Source organism: Schistocerca americana, chromosome 2 (genome assembly GCF_021461395.2).
Source record: "Schistocerca americana isolate TAMUIC-IGC-003095 chromosome 2, iqSchAmer2.1, whole genome shotgun sequence".
Lineage (NCBI taxonomy): Eukaryota > Metazoa > Arthropoda > Insecta > Orthoptera > Acrididae > Schistocerca > Schistocerca americana.
In genome coordinates, this window is record NC_060120.1 from 570,399,594 (window position 1) to 570,420,686 (window position 21,093).

The 21,093-nt window shown below is 39.6% G+C and overlaps 1 protein-coding gene across 1 annotated transcript in view; it reads left to right on the plus strand.

Annotated features, from left to right (window-relative positions):
• LOC124594812 (CTP synthase) overlaps window positions 1-21,093 on the plus strand; it is an 85,585-nt gene that overhangs the window by 58,130 nt on the left and 6,362 nt on the right. The window contains exons 10-13 of the mRNA XM_047133253.1: window positions 5,208-5,368; window positions 11,300-11,407; window positions 17,364-17,573; window positions 20,187-20,261. Of these exons, the coding sequence (XP_046989209.1) occupies window positions 5,208-5,368; window positions 11,300-11,407; window positions 17,364-17,573; window positions 20,187-20,261 (554 nt within the window). The remainder of the gene's footprint in view (window positions 1-5,207; window positions 5,369-11,299; window positions 11,408-17,363; window positions 17,574-20,186; window positions 20,262-21,093) is intronic.

The window sequence follows — 21,093 nt, forward strand, 5'->3', positions numbered from 1 at the left end:
GCGGGCAAATCACGAATAGCTGCTAAATGTGACTGGGAGGGATGAATGCCTTGAGCATTAATAACATGTCCCAGATACTCCATCTCCGTAAGGAAAAATGAACATTTATCGATGTTGCAACGTAGGCCTGCCCGAGACAACACTTTAAACAAACACTCCAAATTACGGAAATGTTCAGCAGGCGTCCGACCGGACACAACAATATCGTCTAAATAGTTGCAACACGATGGCACATTAGCCAGAAGTTGTGACAAAAAACGCTGAAAAACAGCTGGAGCTGACGCACAACCAAAAGGCAAATGCAGAAAACGGAACAACCCCAACGACGTGTTTATGACAAAATACTGTTGTGATTGCTCGTCGAGGGGCAATTGCAAATATGCTTCACGGAGATCAATTTTGGAAAAAAAACGAGCTTCCCCTAACTTATCCATCAGCTCGTCCGGTCTAGGCAAAGGAAAAGAATCAATGACAGTCTGAGGATTAACTGTCGACTTAAAATCAGCACACAAACGTAACTTGCCAGACGGTTTCTTTATAATAACTAAGGGAGAAGCCCACTGGCTCGCTGAAACGGGTTGAATAACACCGTTGTTTTGCCAACGACGAAGTTCATCTTCTACAGGTGCCCGGAGGGCGTGAGGCACTGGACGAGCACGACAAAATCGAGGCTGAGCATTATCTTTTAACGTAATATGAGCGGCAAAGTTCGCAGCACAACCTAGTTCGTCTTTAAATATGTCACTGTATCGTTTACACAAATCGGTTATGCTGTCTTGAGGAACAACAACAGAATTAATATGCAACACATTGTCTTGTATAGACAGGCCAAACAAGTCAAAACAGTCTAATCCGAAAATGTTTACACTGTCTGTAGCGCGGAGCACTGTGAATGAAACTGTTTTTGTATTGCCACGGAATGTGGCTGGCACGCTACATACACCTAACACAGGAATTTGTTCTCCACTATAAGTAGCCAAAGAATGTTTTGCCGCTGAAAGTTTAGGGCGGCCGATAGCCGCATACGTAGCACTATTTATGAGAGTCACAGATGCACCAGTGTCTAATTGAAAATTGAAGGTCTTATCCTGGATGCGTAGCTTCACAAATAGTTTATTACACCGTCTCTGGATCGGTGCAGTGGAGGCGGAAGACACAAAATCAGCGCGTTTAGCGCGTGTTCGCTGCTTACGACAACTCGTGGGTTGGGCGGGTGGAACAACAACTCCCGCTTCACTTGCAGTCTGTACATTACTTTTTACAGTGTTTGAATTACGCTTGGGTCGCATAGCAGAGGGCTGGGTGGGTGGCCTATTGCGAACAAGTTTATTACCCACACGAACCGTGGAAGAGTCTTTAAACGCGACCTTCTGGGCGGGCTGGCTTTGAAGAACATGAATATCCATGGGCTGGGAAGCACTAGAATTGTTCTTGCGTTTACGCAAACAAACAGTCTGGATGTGTCCTTTCCTTTGACAAAAGTGACAAACCGCGTTTCTCAACGGGCAACGTTCACGAGGATGAGCAAGAACACACTTAGGGCAAGACTTAACTCGTATCATTTTGCACACGCGGCTGACGAATGTGTTTAACATGATGCGGCCGGCTAGTGTTTACAGTCTGACTCTACCGGTGGGGCCGCGGGCATGACATAACTTGCTTAGCACAGGCAATTTGAGAAATACATGGCTGATCTAACTCACACTCAGCATAGTCAAAAGTATCTTGGGCTTCAATGATGTTCATCACAGTCTCTAATGACGGGTCAGGCAACTTTAAGATAGCAGCACGAATACGAGAATCTGCAATGTTTTGAGTAATAGCGTCTCGTAACATGACATCACTGTAGGAAGCTCCACGCACACAATTAAATCGGCACTGACGGGTGAGGCCCCGTAAATCTGTTAACCACTGTTTATTAGATTGATGTGGCAGTTTCTTCAATCTGAAGAACTTGAATCTGGCTGCTGCCACATGAACTCGCGACTCGAAATACTCAGCAAGCTTGTTAACAACAACGTCATAGTCTAAAGCTTCTGGCTGGGATTCCGGGAACAACTTACAAAGTAGTCGATAGACTTCCACACCTGCAGTAGAAATTAAATAAAGCTGCCGCTCAGTACCTGTGATTTTGTAGACTGTCATGTGCGCCTGCAACTGCGCGAAATATTCTCGCCATTCTTCTCGTGATGCATCAAAAGCACGGAAAGGTGGTGCTGCCTGTGCTTGTTCCTTTTGTGTTGGAGGATTAGCCGCTTGTTTGGCGATTGCTTCCACCAGACTTTGATTTTGCTGACTCTGTAACAAGATCAACTGTTGTAAGTCGGCAGACATAGTGAACACAAATGAAACCAGCCTCCAAAATTTTATCGCTATAATTAGTATAACCAGAAACAAGTTGAACCAGCCCTGCACACGAGTTCGGAAGTCCTCGTCACCAGTTTTGTGGCGGTGTTCGTAGTGACAAACTATTCGCTGTAGAAACGGCTTACGAAGTCACCGCCACACTTTTAATAGCGGGCCGACCGGTCCGCTGGAACAGTGAACAGAAAGATGAAAAACCCAAACACTCTGATTAATAAAAGTCGGTACTTATCTTTATTAACGAAGATACAGAAACAGTAGTGAACTCGGTGTCTACAGAAATCTGTCTAGTTCGAGTCGGAGCGGCTAGGTCAGCGTCGGCTGACGACAAACAACTACTCTGCTGCGATGAACACACAACTGACTAGCAAGTACACAATTCGGTGGCGAGTATACAACTGAGCGGCGAATACAGAACTGTCCTAGCGCTCGCGACTCCAGCGCTTAAGAAACCAGAAGCCAGCGGTGGCGCGCGCAGACTTGCTGGCGCTGCTTATGCGGACAGCGTCCGGACTTTGATGCTGCCAACCTTTTGGCAGCGGGCTCGGGGGGCATTACTGGCTAGGATATAACAGATAAGTGCTCTGCTTGCAACTTTTTCTGACAATACACTATCAGATACTCTAACTACAGTAGGAGGCAAGTGTAAGATAGTGCTTGTTTCTGTCTTTATTCTGATACACAGAAAAGAATAATTATCTGTTGTTGCAACTCACGCAGTTAGATTTACTATTTACACTAGGAGATAAGTGCAGGCACTTGTTCCTCTGTGTGTTCTGAAATACAGAAAATGCTATTAGTTTTTGCGACACACACAATTGTACACGATAGGTGACAAGTGTGAGTCAGTCTTTGTACCTTCCAATATTTTGACACACAAGAATATCAACTATTACTCATTGCTGCTACTAGACGCACACTGTGGAGCTTGTTCTTCAACAGGCAGAAAAGTCGAGATCACTGGCTAGGTGCCTATTGGAAACAATTGTCCTCCCTCAGCTATGTACAGAGTTCTCATAGTTCTTACTGCATCAGCATTGAAATGTCACTCTATAGTAATTAGTTGCAAAGACTTACATTTTGTACTAGTTGCTTCCTGGTAATCATTGCTTCATGGTACGGACTCCAAGTGCGAGTAACTTGGTCCATTGCACTAATTGCCTATACACTGATTTTTCAGAGGCTTCTGAATGAGTTTCTCTAGCAGTGTTATTTTCTCCTAATGCTACCAAAGGTATTTGTAATTTCTGGAAACGTCCACTGAGAATGATTCTCAAACATGGCAGCCTTGCAACCTTTTCCACCATGTGGCTGCATTTACTGGAATTGCATACAGATATGTTATCAGCCTGGCTGTGACCATGGCTAAGATGCACCAGTTTCATCTCTGTTTGTTGACAGTTTCGTTTGCTCTACTTTCCACCAATTGTATGCCACACGTGTTGTGCATCTCCTTACATTAGAGTTTGACAATCAAGATAGTTCTTACATTAATAAATTTTGACAGCCCTGACCTCTTCATACAATTGAATGTGATTGGGACATTTCATAGTCCAAATGGCTTGACTTTGAACTCTTAACAGGCCATCAGGTGCTACGAAGGCAATCTTTTCTACCGTTAGTCTTGTCACCCTTGATTTGCTAGCTTGTCTGCATGTCCATAGCAGAGAAAAATCTTGCGCCTTTCAAGCAGTCAAGGATGTCACCAATGTGTGGCAAAGGATAGACATCTTTTTTATCCATCAGATAATAAAGAATGTCTATGGGGCAGCTTGTTTGTCGAAAACCATCATTGTGGAATGGTGTGACAAGGGGTGCTGCTGCTTTGTGATAAGAGATGTTCCCATGCTGCAAATGTCGTAATGCAGAAGTTACACCAAATCAAGTTGGAAACATTTGAACCCCAGCCCTACGCAGTTATCGTACCTTCGGTTTATTAAAAAAGGCCTGAAGTGTCGTCAGTTCCTGTTGGATGAAGATATGCAACAGGCAGTTTTGGATTTCTTCATGCAGCAGGACACAATTGTTTTACCAGATGTTATCTTCAACTTGGTACGTCGGTGGGTTGATTGCATCAATGCTTCTGGCAATTTTGCCTGATTGGCGTACTGATTCTAGACTGTTTGGCCTTCAGACGGAACCTTTTTGATCATCCTTATACAAACACAAAACATTCCAGAATATGCAGTCATAACAAAAATAACAAGTTTCAAGAACCTTCTACAAATGATAAATATTAAATGATAAATATATTTGGTTATGGGGTTTTAAATGGTGACTGGTAGCTGGCCAGCCTCTGTAAATGCTACTCCACATTGCGTGTAGAACAGCTTATGTAGAAATTTTTAAGTGGTTACGTGATTATTATTATTATTATTATTATTATTATTATTTCGTCATCATCATTATTACTTGCTTTATAAATTTTAAGTTAAACAGAGCAAAAATGAAATTTAGAAAATAGTGTGTGCAAATTGTGAGATTCTGCTACCTTTATACATATTCTTTATTAAAATGTATTTTAAATTGGCCAGTTGCTGTTCCATAATATTCGAATTCCAGCTTCACTTACATATTACTATTATCTTCCTAAGTTTAGATTTAGCAAAATTGCAGTGATTATTTTAGAATCATAACCAGCCTATTCTTGTGAAATATTAAATGAATCATTTGTAAAATTGTATTTTACTTCTTTATGTCTAAATGGTTATCAGAATACAGTTCTTGTCACTGACGAGTAACTCGTCTGTGCTGGATGTCCTGATTAATTCGTGTAACTGCAGATTCATCTCTCATATGGTTATAATACTAAAAGATATGTACATTTGTTCACCATCTCTTAGGCACAATCTCCAACTTCAGGAAGCTAATTCCACCGAAATCGATCCAGAGACTCCACATCCTGTTGTGATTGATATGCCAGAACACAATACTGGACAAATGGGAGGAACAATGAGGCTTGGGAAACGTATTACTGTCCTTGCACAAACCAATTCAGTTATCAGTGAGTATAAGATTTTCGCAGCTATTTTCCCTGGCTTAATGCAAGGCAAACTACCTTCCAGTTCCTGAGGTTTCATTACTGTTCTTACTTTTCTCTGCTTGATGAAAATTTTTGGAAGCAACATGTGCAGTTTCTAAATTTAAGTGACAATAACTTCTACAGAGCTATCGTTTCCAAATTTTGCTCTGAACTAGTAGTTAATTATTATTTTATGTTGAGTTCTACATACAAATATAGTAGTTACATCTTCAAATTATTAGTTATATGTATCGAAGAATCTACACATCTTAATTAAATGTCATACGCCCAGACTTTAATAATATGAAAAAGTTTATGGAAAAAAAGAAAAGGTCAGGAATACATATGATGCATCGTATGTTACGTTGTATTCCATTGCTTGCAAATGCGCGAAGAAAGGTGAAAAAGCAATGACGTATTTGGCGTGCCCCATTTTGTAGACAAAAAAATTCACAAATTATAAGAAAGTTAATAAATCTGTATGAAAGGTCAATAGAGAAAAGTTGGGTCAAAAGTCACCAAGTGCATTCAAAAGGAAAAGGAGGGGAGAAAGTAATTTTAACATAGAACGAGGACTTGCAAGGGACAATTTTCATAATGAATAGGATTATTACATAAAAAAACCTGTGAAAATTTGAAAATCGTACACCATATCTGAAAAGTCACTCAGACTATCAAGTCAGTAATGAGATATTGTTAAGAGGTGGAAAGAATAATTGGTGGGCAACCTCTGGGACGTACACCTCACCCCAGTTGCACAGAGATTCCTCAAAGAAGCGTGGGTCTGACTTGAGTTAAATGTTTTTCCGCATTGTTTTGGGAATGTTTTGAGTTCATCTAATTTGTGCTGAAGCCTTTGTCAGGCTGTTCCAGCTCGTCGGCTCCGTTGTGAGCTGCGGAGCGCTCCCTGCTCCAGGGAGCCGTGTCGCTCGCTGTAACCAGTCAAGTGGGCCGGCACGTGGCACGGCTGGCTGAGGCAGGCGGCAAGGCAAGCGTTTTTATGTGCCAGCTGCGTCTTACAAGATCGACAACCCCATACTCTTAGCTGCTGAGATGTGGTGACATGCTACATCAGGAAATACGATGTTCAGGAAATAAATATGAAACAACTGTTTTACAAGAAATTACATACTAACTTTATTGGGTCTCTGTAGCTTGACATTTTCTTTTCATTACAAGATCGGAAATATCAGGCGTCAAAGTGTTCGCAGAGTTAATGCGGAGGATGGCCTTCATTGTTGCATCCTGAAGAAACGATCGTTCCTTACATTTTACTCTTTTCATTACTGAGAAAAGCTGCTCACAACAATACGTAGATCCAAACATGCACATGATCTGAGCGGCATTGTTGTGAAGCTTGGGAAATGTTTTTTGCTGTAATGAATGATACCATCGTGACAAATCCAATGTGTTGTAGTACCTCTCTTTCAACAAAGTTGAATTTTGCAAATCAATTATCTCCAATTGAAGTGACGGTGACAAGTCATCGGGGGAAACTATAAAAGGAGTGCTGAACACCTTAAGTTCCATTTCCAAACTAGTGAGGTCTCGGAATCGTGTTTCAAACGACGCGATGAGCTGCTTTAACTTTGCTAGGTAATCGCCGAAAGTAGTACCTTCAGGTATTTCTAAAGAAGCAAGACGACTGAAGAACGTTAAATGTCCATTACTCATCTGCCTCTCAAATAAACGTAACTTTTCCATGAACGCTTTGATCTGGTCGTGCATGTCAACGATTAGCTGCCCTTTGCCCTGCAGTGACATTTAAATTATTCAGATGCATAGTTATATCAGCTAGGAACGCCAGGTCTGATATCCATTTTATATCTTTCAGACAACACATTTCTTCCCCTTTCATTTCGAGAAAAGAGAAAAAGGGATATTTCCTCACGAATGGCAAAGAAAACATCAAGAACTTTTCCCCGACTCAGCCAACGAACTGTACTGTGGTAAGGTATATCCCCATACTCCGCTTCGATATCTTTCAGGAATCCTTTGAATTGGCGGTGATTCATACCGTGACGCCGCACAAAATTCACACACTTAACGACATCTTTCATTATGCCACCTAGCTCTACTGTTTCAGCACACAGTGCCTCTTGGTGAATAAAACAAATGTCTTTCCTGAATTCTTCACTGAGTTTATTTTTCAAACGAGAAGCAAAACCTTGGTGACGCCCAATCATTTGTGGTGCACCGTCTGTCGCTACAGAATGGAGCTTATCCCATGGCAAATTCATATTGTCCACTGATTCACAAACAGCTTCAAAAATGTCATGTCCTGTTGTGGTGTAATCGAGTGGTACCACATCCAAGAGTTCTTCAGTTACTTGCAGGTCCATGTCGACACCACGCACAAAGACTGCAAGTTGAGCACAGTCCGATATGTCGGTGCTTTCGTCAAGCGCTAGCGAAAATGCAACAAAGCTCTCCGCCTTTTTCCTGAGCTGTGTCTCTAAATCCGCTGCCATGTCCAGGATTCGACGAGACACTGTTTGCTTAGACAGGCAAACCCCTTCAATTGCCTGCACCTCCATTGGAAACAAACATTCTGCAACAGCTACCATGCACGATTTTATGAGTGGTCCCACCGAAAATGGCTTGCCACTTGTCGCAATGATGTGAGCGACCCTGTAGATTGCTCGAAGTGCAGATTCAGTAGTGTTTTCTCTGCTCTCATTCACCTGAAAATTATAAACGCATTACAGAACACGAACTATGTTGCATGTTTTGATACCCTCCGTATTACTAAACTGTTTTTGAACTTACGTCTCCTGCTATGTCATTCTTAAGCCTGGCTACCAGTTCTCTGCGTGCAACGCCTTCTACCTGATCGTAGTGCGCAGCGTGAAGACATGTATAATGTCGTTGTATATTGTACCTCTTCGCAGAATTGAATACTTTATGACATAAAAGACATTGCGGATGACCATCCCTCTCAATGAATAAAAAGGTATCCTCCAACAGAGGTACAGGGCTCCCGCGGCTAGTCATAGCTGTCATTGAACAAGGATCATTGCGTCAGTTGCGGCTGTATGCGGCCAGGGGGCAGTGAGTTCGCTTTCCCTCTTCACGCGGGCTCTGATCTGCCGCAGTGAGCGCTCCGGCTCCCTGGAGCTCGGTTGGAACAGCCTGCTTTAAGTAGTTCTAAAGTTCACCAAAGAAGATAAGGTCCACTACTACTGAACACTCACTTGCTCAAATAAGACAAGTAACGACAGAGCATGGATCACTCACACGAAAGTCTCTCTTTTTGTAAAGAGAGATGGTGATGCTGAGTAAAAGACTTGATCTCTGAATCTCCAAAACGTGTAGTATGGAACTGAAGAAACTCTTGAGTGGGTGAGATGACTCAGCAGTTGGACAGTGCTAATTTTGACTGTTTCGTCAACACTACCCTGATTCAGAATGCCAAGCTTCTGGATGAGTTACCAAATGTGACAGAGCTACACAAAAGTGCACGAGACATGAAAATAAGTAATGAATATAGATACTACCGTGTGAAAGGAGAATGGGGTGGCTGATGGTGTGCTTGTTAAATGAGTCATCAGGGGGAAAATGTTAATGGTAAATTGCAGCAGATGGCAGCATTGTCTGTTTTCAGTGTATCACTTCCTGAATGTATAAGTTTAGACAGTATCTGCTCTAAAAGTACAGTCCTGCGTTCCTAGTCCTTCAAGAGTTTGAAGTCAGAATTTCAAACACATTAAGCCAGGATGTAAAAACAAAGCTCTATGTGTGAATATTGTATCAAAGTTTAGCTGAATGTCATTTGATTATTTGCATTGTAACCAATTGAACATTTATTTTTAAAAGAGTTGATAACAGTGATAACTTTTTTGGAATGGTTTTCTTAGAAATTATGTTATGGCAATGTTAAAAAAAATGAAGTCCTTATGACAGAAGAAAGTAGTTAAGAGCTTAAAGTTTTGGTATTTTGTCAGTTCATTATGTACTTACTAAGAAATATCCCATTCCCCTGTCTCATGTTTTTCAGTGTCCCATATAGGTCTTATCTTGTTCCTAGAGGAAATTGTGTATATCATATGTACACCTTAATACTAAACAAAGTCCTCTATTGGTTTTGCTGCACTGTAATCAAAATATATTTCAATATATTTTAATGAAGGTAGACGCATAACCAGCAATGACCACTGTTTAATCATTTATCGTGGCTGTGGACTTGGGGTCCAGGGAAAAACAGAAGGAAAAGGGTAGTTAATTGGCTTTTTGCTTTCTTGTTGACTGTAAGTCTGTTCAGGATGCTTATTGAGGATCATCGGGCACCTTTGTCTGTTTTACAAGAAGCAAAATTTATACTCTCTGGTGATTGTATGCTAATCTTCATAAATAGGAATATAGCAGACAAAGAAGCCTCCAAGGAACACAGCTTGATACAATGCCATTTGAGAGCAGGTTGTCTTTTTACTTTCTTAAGTAGTATCTGTACTTCATTGGGGGGGAGCAGTAGTGGTTGGAAGTGCTGGAAATAAGATCTAGTTGATTACACAAATTGCCACTGACTTACCTCCTCCTGCCCTTGTAACAGGATAGTGTCATCCTGACCCATTTACACGCAGGTCATTATTTACTTACTTGTGGTTTGTTGCTCTCGCAACACAACTGCCACATTTGTAGTGAGTGTAGTGCACAAGTCGCTATACCATATTTTTAACACAGTGCTTTTTGTATTCTAGTCATGAAGATAACTATTATTTTAAATTTTGCCTGCCCCTTTATTTTGTCTTACAATGAGACAGCTGTACTAAAAGTTGAAAAATTTCACATTTTGTATTGCTTCCAATCACCATGTGATTACGTTACAAATGAGCTACTATGTTAAATATTTGGCATTAAGCATGTGAGAGTTTAGAAAAGGTTTGAAATCGTGTTCAAAGTTTGTTTGGAGTCTCCGAGTGCTCTCATTCTCAAATACTGGCTGAATAAGGTCAGGGTATTTATGTACACTCACTTATAGTGTCTCAAGGTACACACAATTTCTAATTGTAATACTCTTCACTAGTAGATTATGACAGCATTATATTTTTTTAAAATTTGGGCAGTACTTATGTGAAATGTTGAGAACCAAATTTTTGTAGTTCACAGAAGCGGTTATACAGGCAACTTGCAACCTCTTCTGGGATAGCTACATAGGAATACAGATAACTGAGATACATAAATATTGGTACTTGTAAATCTTTATTTTTAGAATAGGTCTATGTAATGCATTTGCATAAAAGTCATTGAAACATAATAATGCAAACTTTGTTTGCTGTTTAACTGTTTCTTTTTTTGTGTGTAGCAGCTTTATTGAGAACTTAGCAAAATTAGTGTTATGAAGTTATGGGGTGTGTTTATTGGCAAATCATATTAAAGTGGTATTTGAAAATCAAATTTATTAAAATAAACAGCAGAGAGAGAGAGAGAGAGAGAGAGAGAGAGAACATATACAATATATGTAGTCTCATCAAGAACAATTGTGTATAGAAAGGAGTAAGTAGGTTTTTTAGTGAAGTTCTTCACTAACCCATTTTGTCTCACACATTTTAAGCAGGAAACACGTCTATGGGTCTACAAATGAACAGTGAACTACTACTTATTGTTTCTTGAAGTGATTCATTTCTTCAGATTCCAGAGTTTGATATATGCTGCACGGTAGTTGAATGTGACATTTCAATATGTGAAATGAATTGTGATTACATGTACATGACAACATACTAGCACATTCAGAGGTGTTGATGAGCCTTCGTGATGTTTGACTTAATTCCTTATGTACTTTACCTTTTTCCTTAAACTCATTCTTTTTGTGACAGTTTCAGTATTCATCAGGCAGTAGTTGGAAGATGGAATTAATTGACTTTGTGCATTTCAAAGAAATGAGACTGTTAATTTTTACTTCAAATGTTATTGCAGGGCAACTGTATGGCAAGAAAGATCACATTCAAGAAAGGCACAGGCATCGATATGAAGTAAACCCTAAGTATGTTGCTGACTTAGAGTCTGCTGGAATGAAGTTTGTGGGTGAGTCAGTAAAATATTTCACGTTGTTTTTGATGATTTCTCAAATACTCTCATATTGTGAAACAATAACAGATTAAAGTTCTTCTTAGGGACATATCAAGTGAATCTCAGGTTGTCAGTCTGATACTGTCATTATTTTACCGAGTGAACGTAGTATTAAGCAATTTGTTGTTTAGAAATGATCAAATAGGAAGATGACACGTGTGTGCAGCACTAATAATTGCCCAAGTGTCAGGTGCTCAGTGCATCTCAAGAGCACCATTGAGAGACCACTTGCATTAGATGTTGCTGTTTGCAGTCTTGGCATTACTGCAGTAGGATAACTTCACTGTGATTATAGAAACATTGTTGATTTCATTATTCAGTGCTTGTGTGCTCTGCACTTAGGTTGGGGCTTTGGGGTTGCATGCTTTGGACTGTGTGGCTTTTGCTGCTAGTTTGTATCATTGAAATGAAGTGATTCTTGTTGCATTATGAATATGCAAAAGAGGAAGTTATGGAACTGGAAATGTATCACAGAGAAACATCGACAGTCCCAACTACATCTGTATCTGTACCCCACAGGCAATCTGATGGTGTGGGGCAAAGGACACTTGTGGTACTAACATATAGTGTCTCTCTCCCCTGTTCGAATCACAGATAGTAGCAGTTGAGTCGAGTTTGAGTTGTAGATTTTCCCACTTCTGGCTACAGGAATGTGGCTGTTGGCTGTGCAAGCAGTCGCAGCAAGCAGCTAGATCTACCGGGGAAAGGGGGCGCCAAATTCATATTCTTCAGGTAAAGAACTTGTTTCACAGAGCGCCTAGCATCCAGCGCACGTTTGTCTATCGATTATTCATATGATTTTGAAACGCCTCCCAGTTGGTTTTTGAACATTTTTGAACATATTTTAAGTTGATTTCTGAATGAATCATAAGTTGATTTTTGAATGCGTGACGTCTGTCAGGAGAATACTCGTCACATTTAGAAATAAACTTTCCGCAGACAAAAGGGGATGGGGCTATACGAGCTGAGCGGAGTAAAGCCAAAAAGATGAATGCCAATCGCTATCTGATTATGTGTTGATTGGGTTTGCGAATGATGAGCTTTGTTATAATTACTAGCGAAATCTATAGATTCCGACTATCAGAATGGAAATAAACCACTGACAGGAATAACAGGTGAGAAAAATTACGTATTATCTTCTTGGTGTACCCAAGAAAATGAAATTTTGACAGAAAACTTATGGCCAGATCGCTATACTAGTAAGCCGCTTAAGTTCTATTTTTGGAAGTAATGCAGAAAACGTGTTGTATGAACACGTAATAGCGCCTAACCGGAATATAATCGCAGGATAACTAAACAGGTGATTCTGGCAGGGTCAGTGAAGTTAATCGGCGAACAGTTTTTGACAATGGCAGGAATAGCTACAGAATTGTTGATGACAAGATTGTTTTTTAGAATGAGGAAGGAGAAGAAAAGGGGCATCACACAAATTGTGGAAGAATAAGACAATTCCAAATTTATATAAAAATTTCGTAGTACTTCTTTTCAATCTCATGCTTGAGAAACTGATGTGTATGAATGAAATGTGAAACTATTTCCCAACGTATAGCTTTTTGCTTGTTGTAGGCCTAATAGGCATTTGATATTGGTACTTCATGAATTATATTCTGTCTTGTTATAAAAATGGCCATTTGTGCCAAAACAGTCTCGTTTATTTGGTGTGTGTTACAAAACTGCTGCAATATTAGAAAGGCCTATTTTGTTTTATCTAGCAGACAATAACAAAATAGATGTAATCAGATCGAGAAACCACACCAGTCTTGGGTATTATTTGTGTTAACAGTTTTTTCAGTATAACGATATTTCGATTTTTCTGGTAGCAAAACATTTGACAAATTTTGATAAGGTAATAGATTCTTTCGCAGAAAGGAAAGTGCTCCATGTAAAGCTGTAGCAAGATTAGAGAGGAAAAAAAAAATGCTGGGGGCTAAGGGTTGAAGAAATATGTAACTTTTTGCTTATCTCTTGTCTTTATTGGTTTTATGTATCCTATATTTAATTTTATATCACACAAAACAGCAAGTTATTAGCTAATAGGCAATGAAGAGTGCAAATTTTCTGAAGAGTTCTTGTTCTCCCGATTACAAATACTCCCATCTGCTATTAATTGCGAGATTTTTTTAAAGAGGGGCAGGCTGTCAAACCGGCCGACTGGGAGCAGGGGAGGCACCACAGGACATTTCAATTTCCACTGTCGTGAATATAGTTTGATGGCATCCATTGCAAAATATACACGTTTCAATTCCACAGAGCGAAATACAGCGATGTGCGATAGAAGAATGCTTTATGAAGAGGTGTGGCACTGCACTTTGGCACACTTCAGACCAAATAATAAGTCTTAACATTTCCTCGAACACATGTGTTTTATGTTTCAGACTTTTCATAAAGATATTTTTGAAAATTCGTTTTTTTTAGTATTGACTCCGTTCGCAAATATCGTAGATTTGGGGCTGATGTGTGGAGCAGTATGAGTTATTGTGGGTAGTCTCCACGTGACCCGTGTTTACATTTAGTGATTTTGCTGTTTCCCCTCGTTTACTCTCATGTCAAATGAAAACAATGGGTATCTGTGGCCGGGAGCTATCAAGTGAATTAAAATGCATTCACATAATTATGCAAGACTAAAATTTGTCATTAGTTTCAGATTTTATTTTATTTCCACTTTTCTGACAGTCAAGCATTAATCGCCTTGCAGAACAATGAAGTTATTTTTGGCTGAAGTTATTTTTGGCTGTTTGCTAAAGAAATGTGACTTTTATAAACTTTTTCCACAGAGGCAGTCAGTGTATTTGAAACAAAATGTTTAATTCCACAGTACTGGCTTGTTTCAACTGTTCGCTGCATTTCAAGTGCACGTTTTCATCTTCTAGCACATATGGCATTTTGCCATAATAAAAAACCAAACATGATATAATACAGTACTGGTGCTCCAAGAAAATTTACATCCCGAAAAACACACTGAAAAGCTTAATATCAGGTCAAGGTCTACTTCATTGGTAATCTGGACATACAAATGTGCACTTTAAGTATGCACATTTTAGTATGGTTAACAAAATTCCAATGCTCTTGGAGTATCCTCTAATGTCATGATAGCGCGGTGTCACCTGTTATCTGCACACTCTGACAAGTGCTGAAACGAACCTATTTCTAACAGGTTGCAGGAAAATATTGCAAATGGTAGTTTGAAAAGTGTTACTTTCAAAGTAAATATTCTTTTACATAAGTTGAACTATTTGCGAGAATGTACTGTGAATTTATTAAATCACAGAGTGTTTGACTCTCATTTAAAAATCAAGTCTTTGATGACGGAGTCATTTAGAAGAATTTCGAACCCTGAAGATCACACATTTATATCATTATTAAAAATTTTACTGGCACATTTGTGTGATATATCTTAAGTGTAACACGTGCAAAAAAGATCAACATTATATGCGAAAGCTTAGCTTCTCTTGCAGCTTATTGACCTTAGAGACCAATATTATATGCGAAAGCTTTGTTTTTATTGTAGCAACACTGTGTATATTAATTTAAACTATTAACTTTCCCTGTTTGTGTGTCCATGCTACTTACCAGTGATGTTGCTGTTGGCTGACTACATCACGTGTCCTAGGCTCTGAATATCCGCTGCCATCGGCTGGTGAGATCACGTGACATGAGCTACGACTGGCTTACAAACGCTCATCGCAATCTCGATTTCAATGATTCGGAAAGTAACATGCAGTGTTTGGTGGAATTCCAATGTATACTTTCGTAATACGAAAATACACACCGTACATGTTGCTGCACATCAAAGATATTTCCAAAACGTGTCTTTTTCCCTGTGTTTCGTTTCCTTAAGTGCCGGGAAATTCTACGCCCATGTATAAAACCATAATCATTCAAAAGATTGATAAGGGAAAATATACTGTCACTTAACACGGAAAACGCATGTTTTCACCCGGGAGAAAGTGTATTTTTAACCGGGAAATCCAGGAATTTATTTTTCCTTGTCCGCATATACACCCTGTTAAGTGTCCACACATTGTGTTCTTATAAACAAGCTTCACTGTCAGATTTGGTATTCTGCTTGAAAAACTAATTATGCATATATCTAGGGCAGTAATGTTACATGTGATAAAATTTCTATAGATTGTATAATGCTTTGTACATGGAAACTGATGATTCATGTCCACCTTTGAGCTCATAATTTCTTGTGTGAAAATAAAATACTTATGTAATTGCTCCTGAAAGTACGGGATACTTGAAGGAGGTTAACTTGTTCTAGTACATTCCTTCTGACTCATGACTCATTTCAAAATAGTATTTTCAGATACAAAGATATAATTGAATAACATCACTTATTAGCTTATATGGTATTTGGAATTGTTCTCAAGTTTTTAAAAACCCTGACATTTTGAACACACAAAAGTATAAAAAAAAAAGAAAGTGTCACCACTGTAACGTATTTTACGTCCATGATACTTAAGTGCGTGTACGCACGAGGGTGTGCATGCGCATGAAGACCAGTGATCCCTTTAATGCAGATGCACTTCAGGCTCACACTCTTACGGGAATGGGCGAAATGCTGTGAGTAGTGAGGATAACGGGCAAAGGGCATTGTGTTAGTAGTGTGTGGATAAGTTGGAAATTTGGGTCTGACGGGAGGCGTGCTAGGGTAGTCTGTGCAGTTGCAATGACCACTGTGTCCGGATGGCTTAGTGGTCAAATCTGTTCCTAATAAGTAAGAGACCCAGGTTCGAATCCTGGTTTGGCACAGATTTTCAACTTTTCTTATTGATTTCAGTCTATACCCACTCACAGCCAATGTCTGTAATTTCTGTTTGTCTTAAATAGAATGTCAGTCTGCATGTGCTTTTCAGTTTATTACGTTTAAAATTTATTATTTTGTGGACTGTTAAATCATTTTGTCTCATATTTTTATTAAGGTAATTCTACAAACTGGACTCTTGAGTCTAGTGTGCTTTTTTGTCAATACTTATCTTGGTCAGAAACATTCAACAAAATAATACTGAATGCAAATGCAGTTTGTAAACAAACTGACTCTTCTTGACCATTGTTCAAGGCACTGGGACAGATGACATCTCATCAAATCAGAAACATTCTCATCTGCTCTGAGTTCCTGTGTACCCTACAAGCATTATAGAAAATGTACCAAGCAAAGAAAGTGATACAATACAGGAAAAAGTGTCCCTTCTTCAAAACCAAGGAAGCATGTATGATTCTTCAGGGTATTAGGGCATGTAGCGGTTTGGGGAAATGAGCAAGCAAGACAAAACAGCTGTGGAGGCCTGCAGGGAACACAGTGACACAGTATGCTATTTGCCTTCAGGCTGTCATCTCATAGAGTCTGAGAACCATGCAGCTATGGGAGGAAGAGCAGCTGTCAGTGAGAGACAATAAGCTGCAGTTAATGAAGCCAACAATCCAGTTGTGTACTTACATACATTCTCTTCAAGCTTTCCCACCTCCCAGTAGGTCACAGTCCAGTGGTTCATGGCTTCATGTTCCAGTGAGGTACTCCCAGTCTCGGGATGCCTGTGACTTACAAATCACCAGGCACTACATTTTAAATGAGTGCATTTCATACTTTGGTGAAAGGATAGAACCAGATGTAAGTTGGGACCAACCCTCAGTTTTAACTAATGTCACGATGAAAGTACTACTAAAATTTAATGTCCTTGCAAAAGGCTTTACAGGTACGTTATAGCGAGTGAGTTAAATTATTGATGTGTGTCTGTCTACTACAGTTCAATGCAGTGTTTAACCATGCATATGTTCTATAATGATGAACTGATGCTTTACAGATGTTTGTGATGATTTTTGTCACCTCACAACTGATAATTATATTTTTTGTTTATTATGCTTAACCAGGTGCATACATCAGATTAGCAATTTTCATTTCTGTGGACAGGTCACGATGAGGAGAAAGTTCGAATGGAAGTTTTGGAGTTGGAAGGGCACCCATATTACATTGCAACACAATATCACCCTGAATATATCTCCCGGCCACTTACACCTTCACCACCATTCCTTGGTCTTATATTGGCATCCGTCAGCCGCCTCCAAGCTTACTTAGCTCGTGGGTGTCGCCTCTCTCCGCAGCAGCTATCTGATGAATCAGGTAATTTGTGGCAGGCTATTTGCTTTATCTACACTTTTTTCTGAAACCTTATCTTATATGTTTAGACATGTATAATATCATAAAACATAAATTAAACTCTGCAGGAAAAGAAGTAGACTCAGTGAAGTAGCAGTATCAGTAAAAGTATTAAATTTAGAATACACACTGTTTTCCAGAGTTTTTTGCGAAGTACTCATGTTATTGGACATATGTGGAGAAATATGTACCTAGCCAACTTTCCCAGTTCAGTGTCCTGATATATTCAGCATTTTACAGCAGAGGCAACTGTTGGACAGTTTTGTTTAAAAGTTATACAGGGTGTTACAAAAAGGTATGGTCAAACTTTCAGGAAACATTCCTCACACAGAACGAAAGAAAATGTGTTATGTGGACATGTGTCCGGAAACGCTTGCTTTCCATGTTAGAGCTCATTTTACTACTTCTCTTCAAATCACATTAATCATGGAATGGAAACACACACCAACAGAACGTACCAGCGTGACTTCAAACACTTTGTTACAGGAAATGTTCAAAATCTCCTCCGTTAGCGAGGATACATGCATCCACCTTCCGTCGCATGGAATCCCTGATGCGCTGATGCAGCCCTGGAGAATGGCGTATTGTATCACAGCCGTGCACAATATGAGCACGAAGAGTCTCTACAATTGGTACCAGGGTTGCGTAGACAAGAGCTTTCAAATGCTCCCATAAATGAAAGTCAAGAGGGTTGAGGTCAGGAGAGCATGGAGGCCATGGAATTGGTCCGCCTCTACCAATCCATCGGTCACCGAATCTGTTTGTGAGAAGCGTACGAACACTTCGACTGAAATGTGCAGGAGCTCCATCGTGCATGAACCACATGTTGTGTCGTACTTGTAAAGGCACATGTTCTAGCAGCACAGGTAGAGTATCCCGTATGAAACCATGATAACGTGCTCCATTGAGCGTAGGTGGAAGAACATGGGGCCCAATCAAGACATCACCAACAATGCCTGCCCAAACGTTCACAGATAATCTGTGTTGATGACGTGATTGCACAATTGCGTGCGGATTCTCGTCAGCCCACACATGTTGATTGTGAAAATTTACAATTTGATCACGTTGGAATGAAGCCTCATCCGTAAAGAGAACATTTGCACTGAAATGAGGATTGACACATTGTTGGATGAACCATTCGCAGAAGTGTACCCGTCGAGGCCATTCAGCTGCTGCTAGTGCCTGCACACGCTGTGCATGGTACGGAAACAACTGGTTCTCTCGTAGCACTCTCCATACAGTGACGTGGTCAATGTTACCTTGTACAGCAGCAACTTCTCTGATGCTGATATTAGGGTTACCATCAACTGCACGAAGAATTGCCTCGTCCATTGCCGGTGTCCTCATCGTTCTAGGCCTTCCCCAGTCGCGAGTCATAGGCTGGAATGTTCCGTGCTCCCTAAGACTCCAATCAATTGCTTTGAACATCTTCCTGTCGGGACACCTTCGTTCTGGAAATTTGTCTCGATACAAACGTACCACGCCACGGCTATTGCCCCGTGATAATCCATACTTCAAATGGGCATCTGCCAACTCCGCATTTGTAAACATTGGACTGACTGCAAAACCATGTTCGTGATGAACACTAACCTGTTGATGCTACGTACTGATGTGCCTGATGCTAGTACTGTAGAGCAACGAGTCACATGTCAACACAAGCACCGAAGTCAACATTACCTTACTTCAATTGGGCCAACTGCCGGTGAATCGAGGAAGTACAGTACATACTGACGAAACTAAAATGAGCTCTAACATGGAAATTAAGCGTTTCAGGACACATGTCCACACAACATCTGTTCTTTATTTGTGTGTGAGGAATGTTTCCTGAAAGTTTGGCCATACCTGTTTGTAACACCCTGTATATTTGGTTCAAATTATTCTTACTTGAAGACATTAAAACCACACTCACTCACATATTTCTGTAATAATAAATAAATATTGTTCACATAAATGCACAATGCGAGACCTCCCTCAGAAGGTGCGATTCGTAAATTGAAAAGTGAAGAGTCTGAAGGTGGAGAATAAGAAAGGTAATGGAGGAAGAATTTATGGATCTTAAAAAAAAATGGTTTCTCAAATAGTTAGAATTAATTCTGATTTCATAAGTTTAGTAAACACTTCCCTCTGTGTGCGCGCGCGCGCCTGTGTGTGTGTGTGTGTGTGTGTGTGTGTGTGTGTGTGTGTGTGTGTAGGGGGGGGGGGGGGGAGATAACTTTCGATTTGTCCGCGAGATGTCTAGTTGAGATCTAGTGAGGAACTGTGTAACATCAGCTAAAGAAAACTGCACTGATGCTTTGAATTTCAGCATGTTTGACAAATATTGGTCATTTGTTTAAAGATTGAATGGCTGCCAGTATGTAAAACTGCCTTTTTTTGTCTTATTCAATAATGTTTCATGATCTTTGCCTCCCCCCCCCCCCCTCCTCCCACTCTACCTCTACTACATGTGTGTGTGTGTGTGTGTGTGTGTGTGTGTGTGTGTGTGTGACTTATCTCTTATCTTTATGGCCACTCTTCCCAAATTTCAAATGCATATTCTGTTTCATCTTATGTTTTTCTCTTTTTCTTTTATTTCAGATGAGGAAACTGAAATATTATTAGAAGAAAGCCTTGTCCTTAATGGCCCAGTGGAAAACAATGTACCACCAAGTAGTTAGTGGAATTTGATTAGTTTTTTATATTTTATTTGTCTAGAAATGTACTGTCTAAGACAAAGGAAATATTTCTTTGAAGATCTGTAATTTCAACATAGAGCAGTATTATTTTTCGTATTTCATATTTTGAAATATTTTTCAGATAAAGGTAATTTGAAAGTGAAGGTACTTAGGACAAGGAAACTGAAAAAAATTGTAAGCAGTAAGGAATTTGTAAAAATTCTGTTCCCATCAGTAACTGTATCAGTTAGTGAATTGAAGCAATTCTTTGTATTTCTTGCATTCTCAGAAGCAAAGTTCTCTTCTGAATGTAGCAGAGGGAGGGTGGTGACAGTGAGAATGTTAATTGAAGGTCAGTGGTTAGAGTTCTCACCAACATTATTTATCAATCATTCATAATAATTTTTATGTCACTGTGATATAGTTGCAGGATAGTTTTCCCAAATATTAAATCATTCTCTTACTGACCCTCCCCAACATACGCACTCCTTTTCTGCGCTTCTTATCGTTCCAGCTTTTTATGGAACAACATTTTCTCACTTTTTATGGTAAGTGATACTCTTCAGTGGGAGTTGTGCTTATTGAAAGTCTTAGTGACATTATTATCTTTTGCATTGATGCATACTTAGGTTTCTTATAAAATGAAGTATTTAATTGAAAATATAGTCTTGGTGCAGTAGTGGAGCATTAACTCTGAAATATTTCTCATTTTATTAGCAAAATCAAACAATGGAAACTCCAGGTTGAAATATCAAAAATATTAGAAAAATGATTGATTGCTACTCACTGTAAAGAAGATACATTGAGTTGCAGACATGCAAAATGAAAAT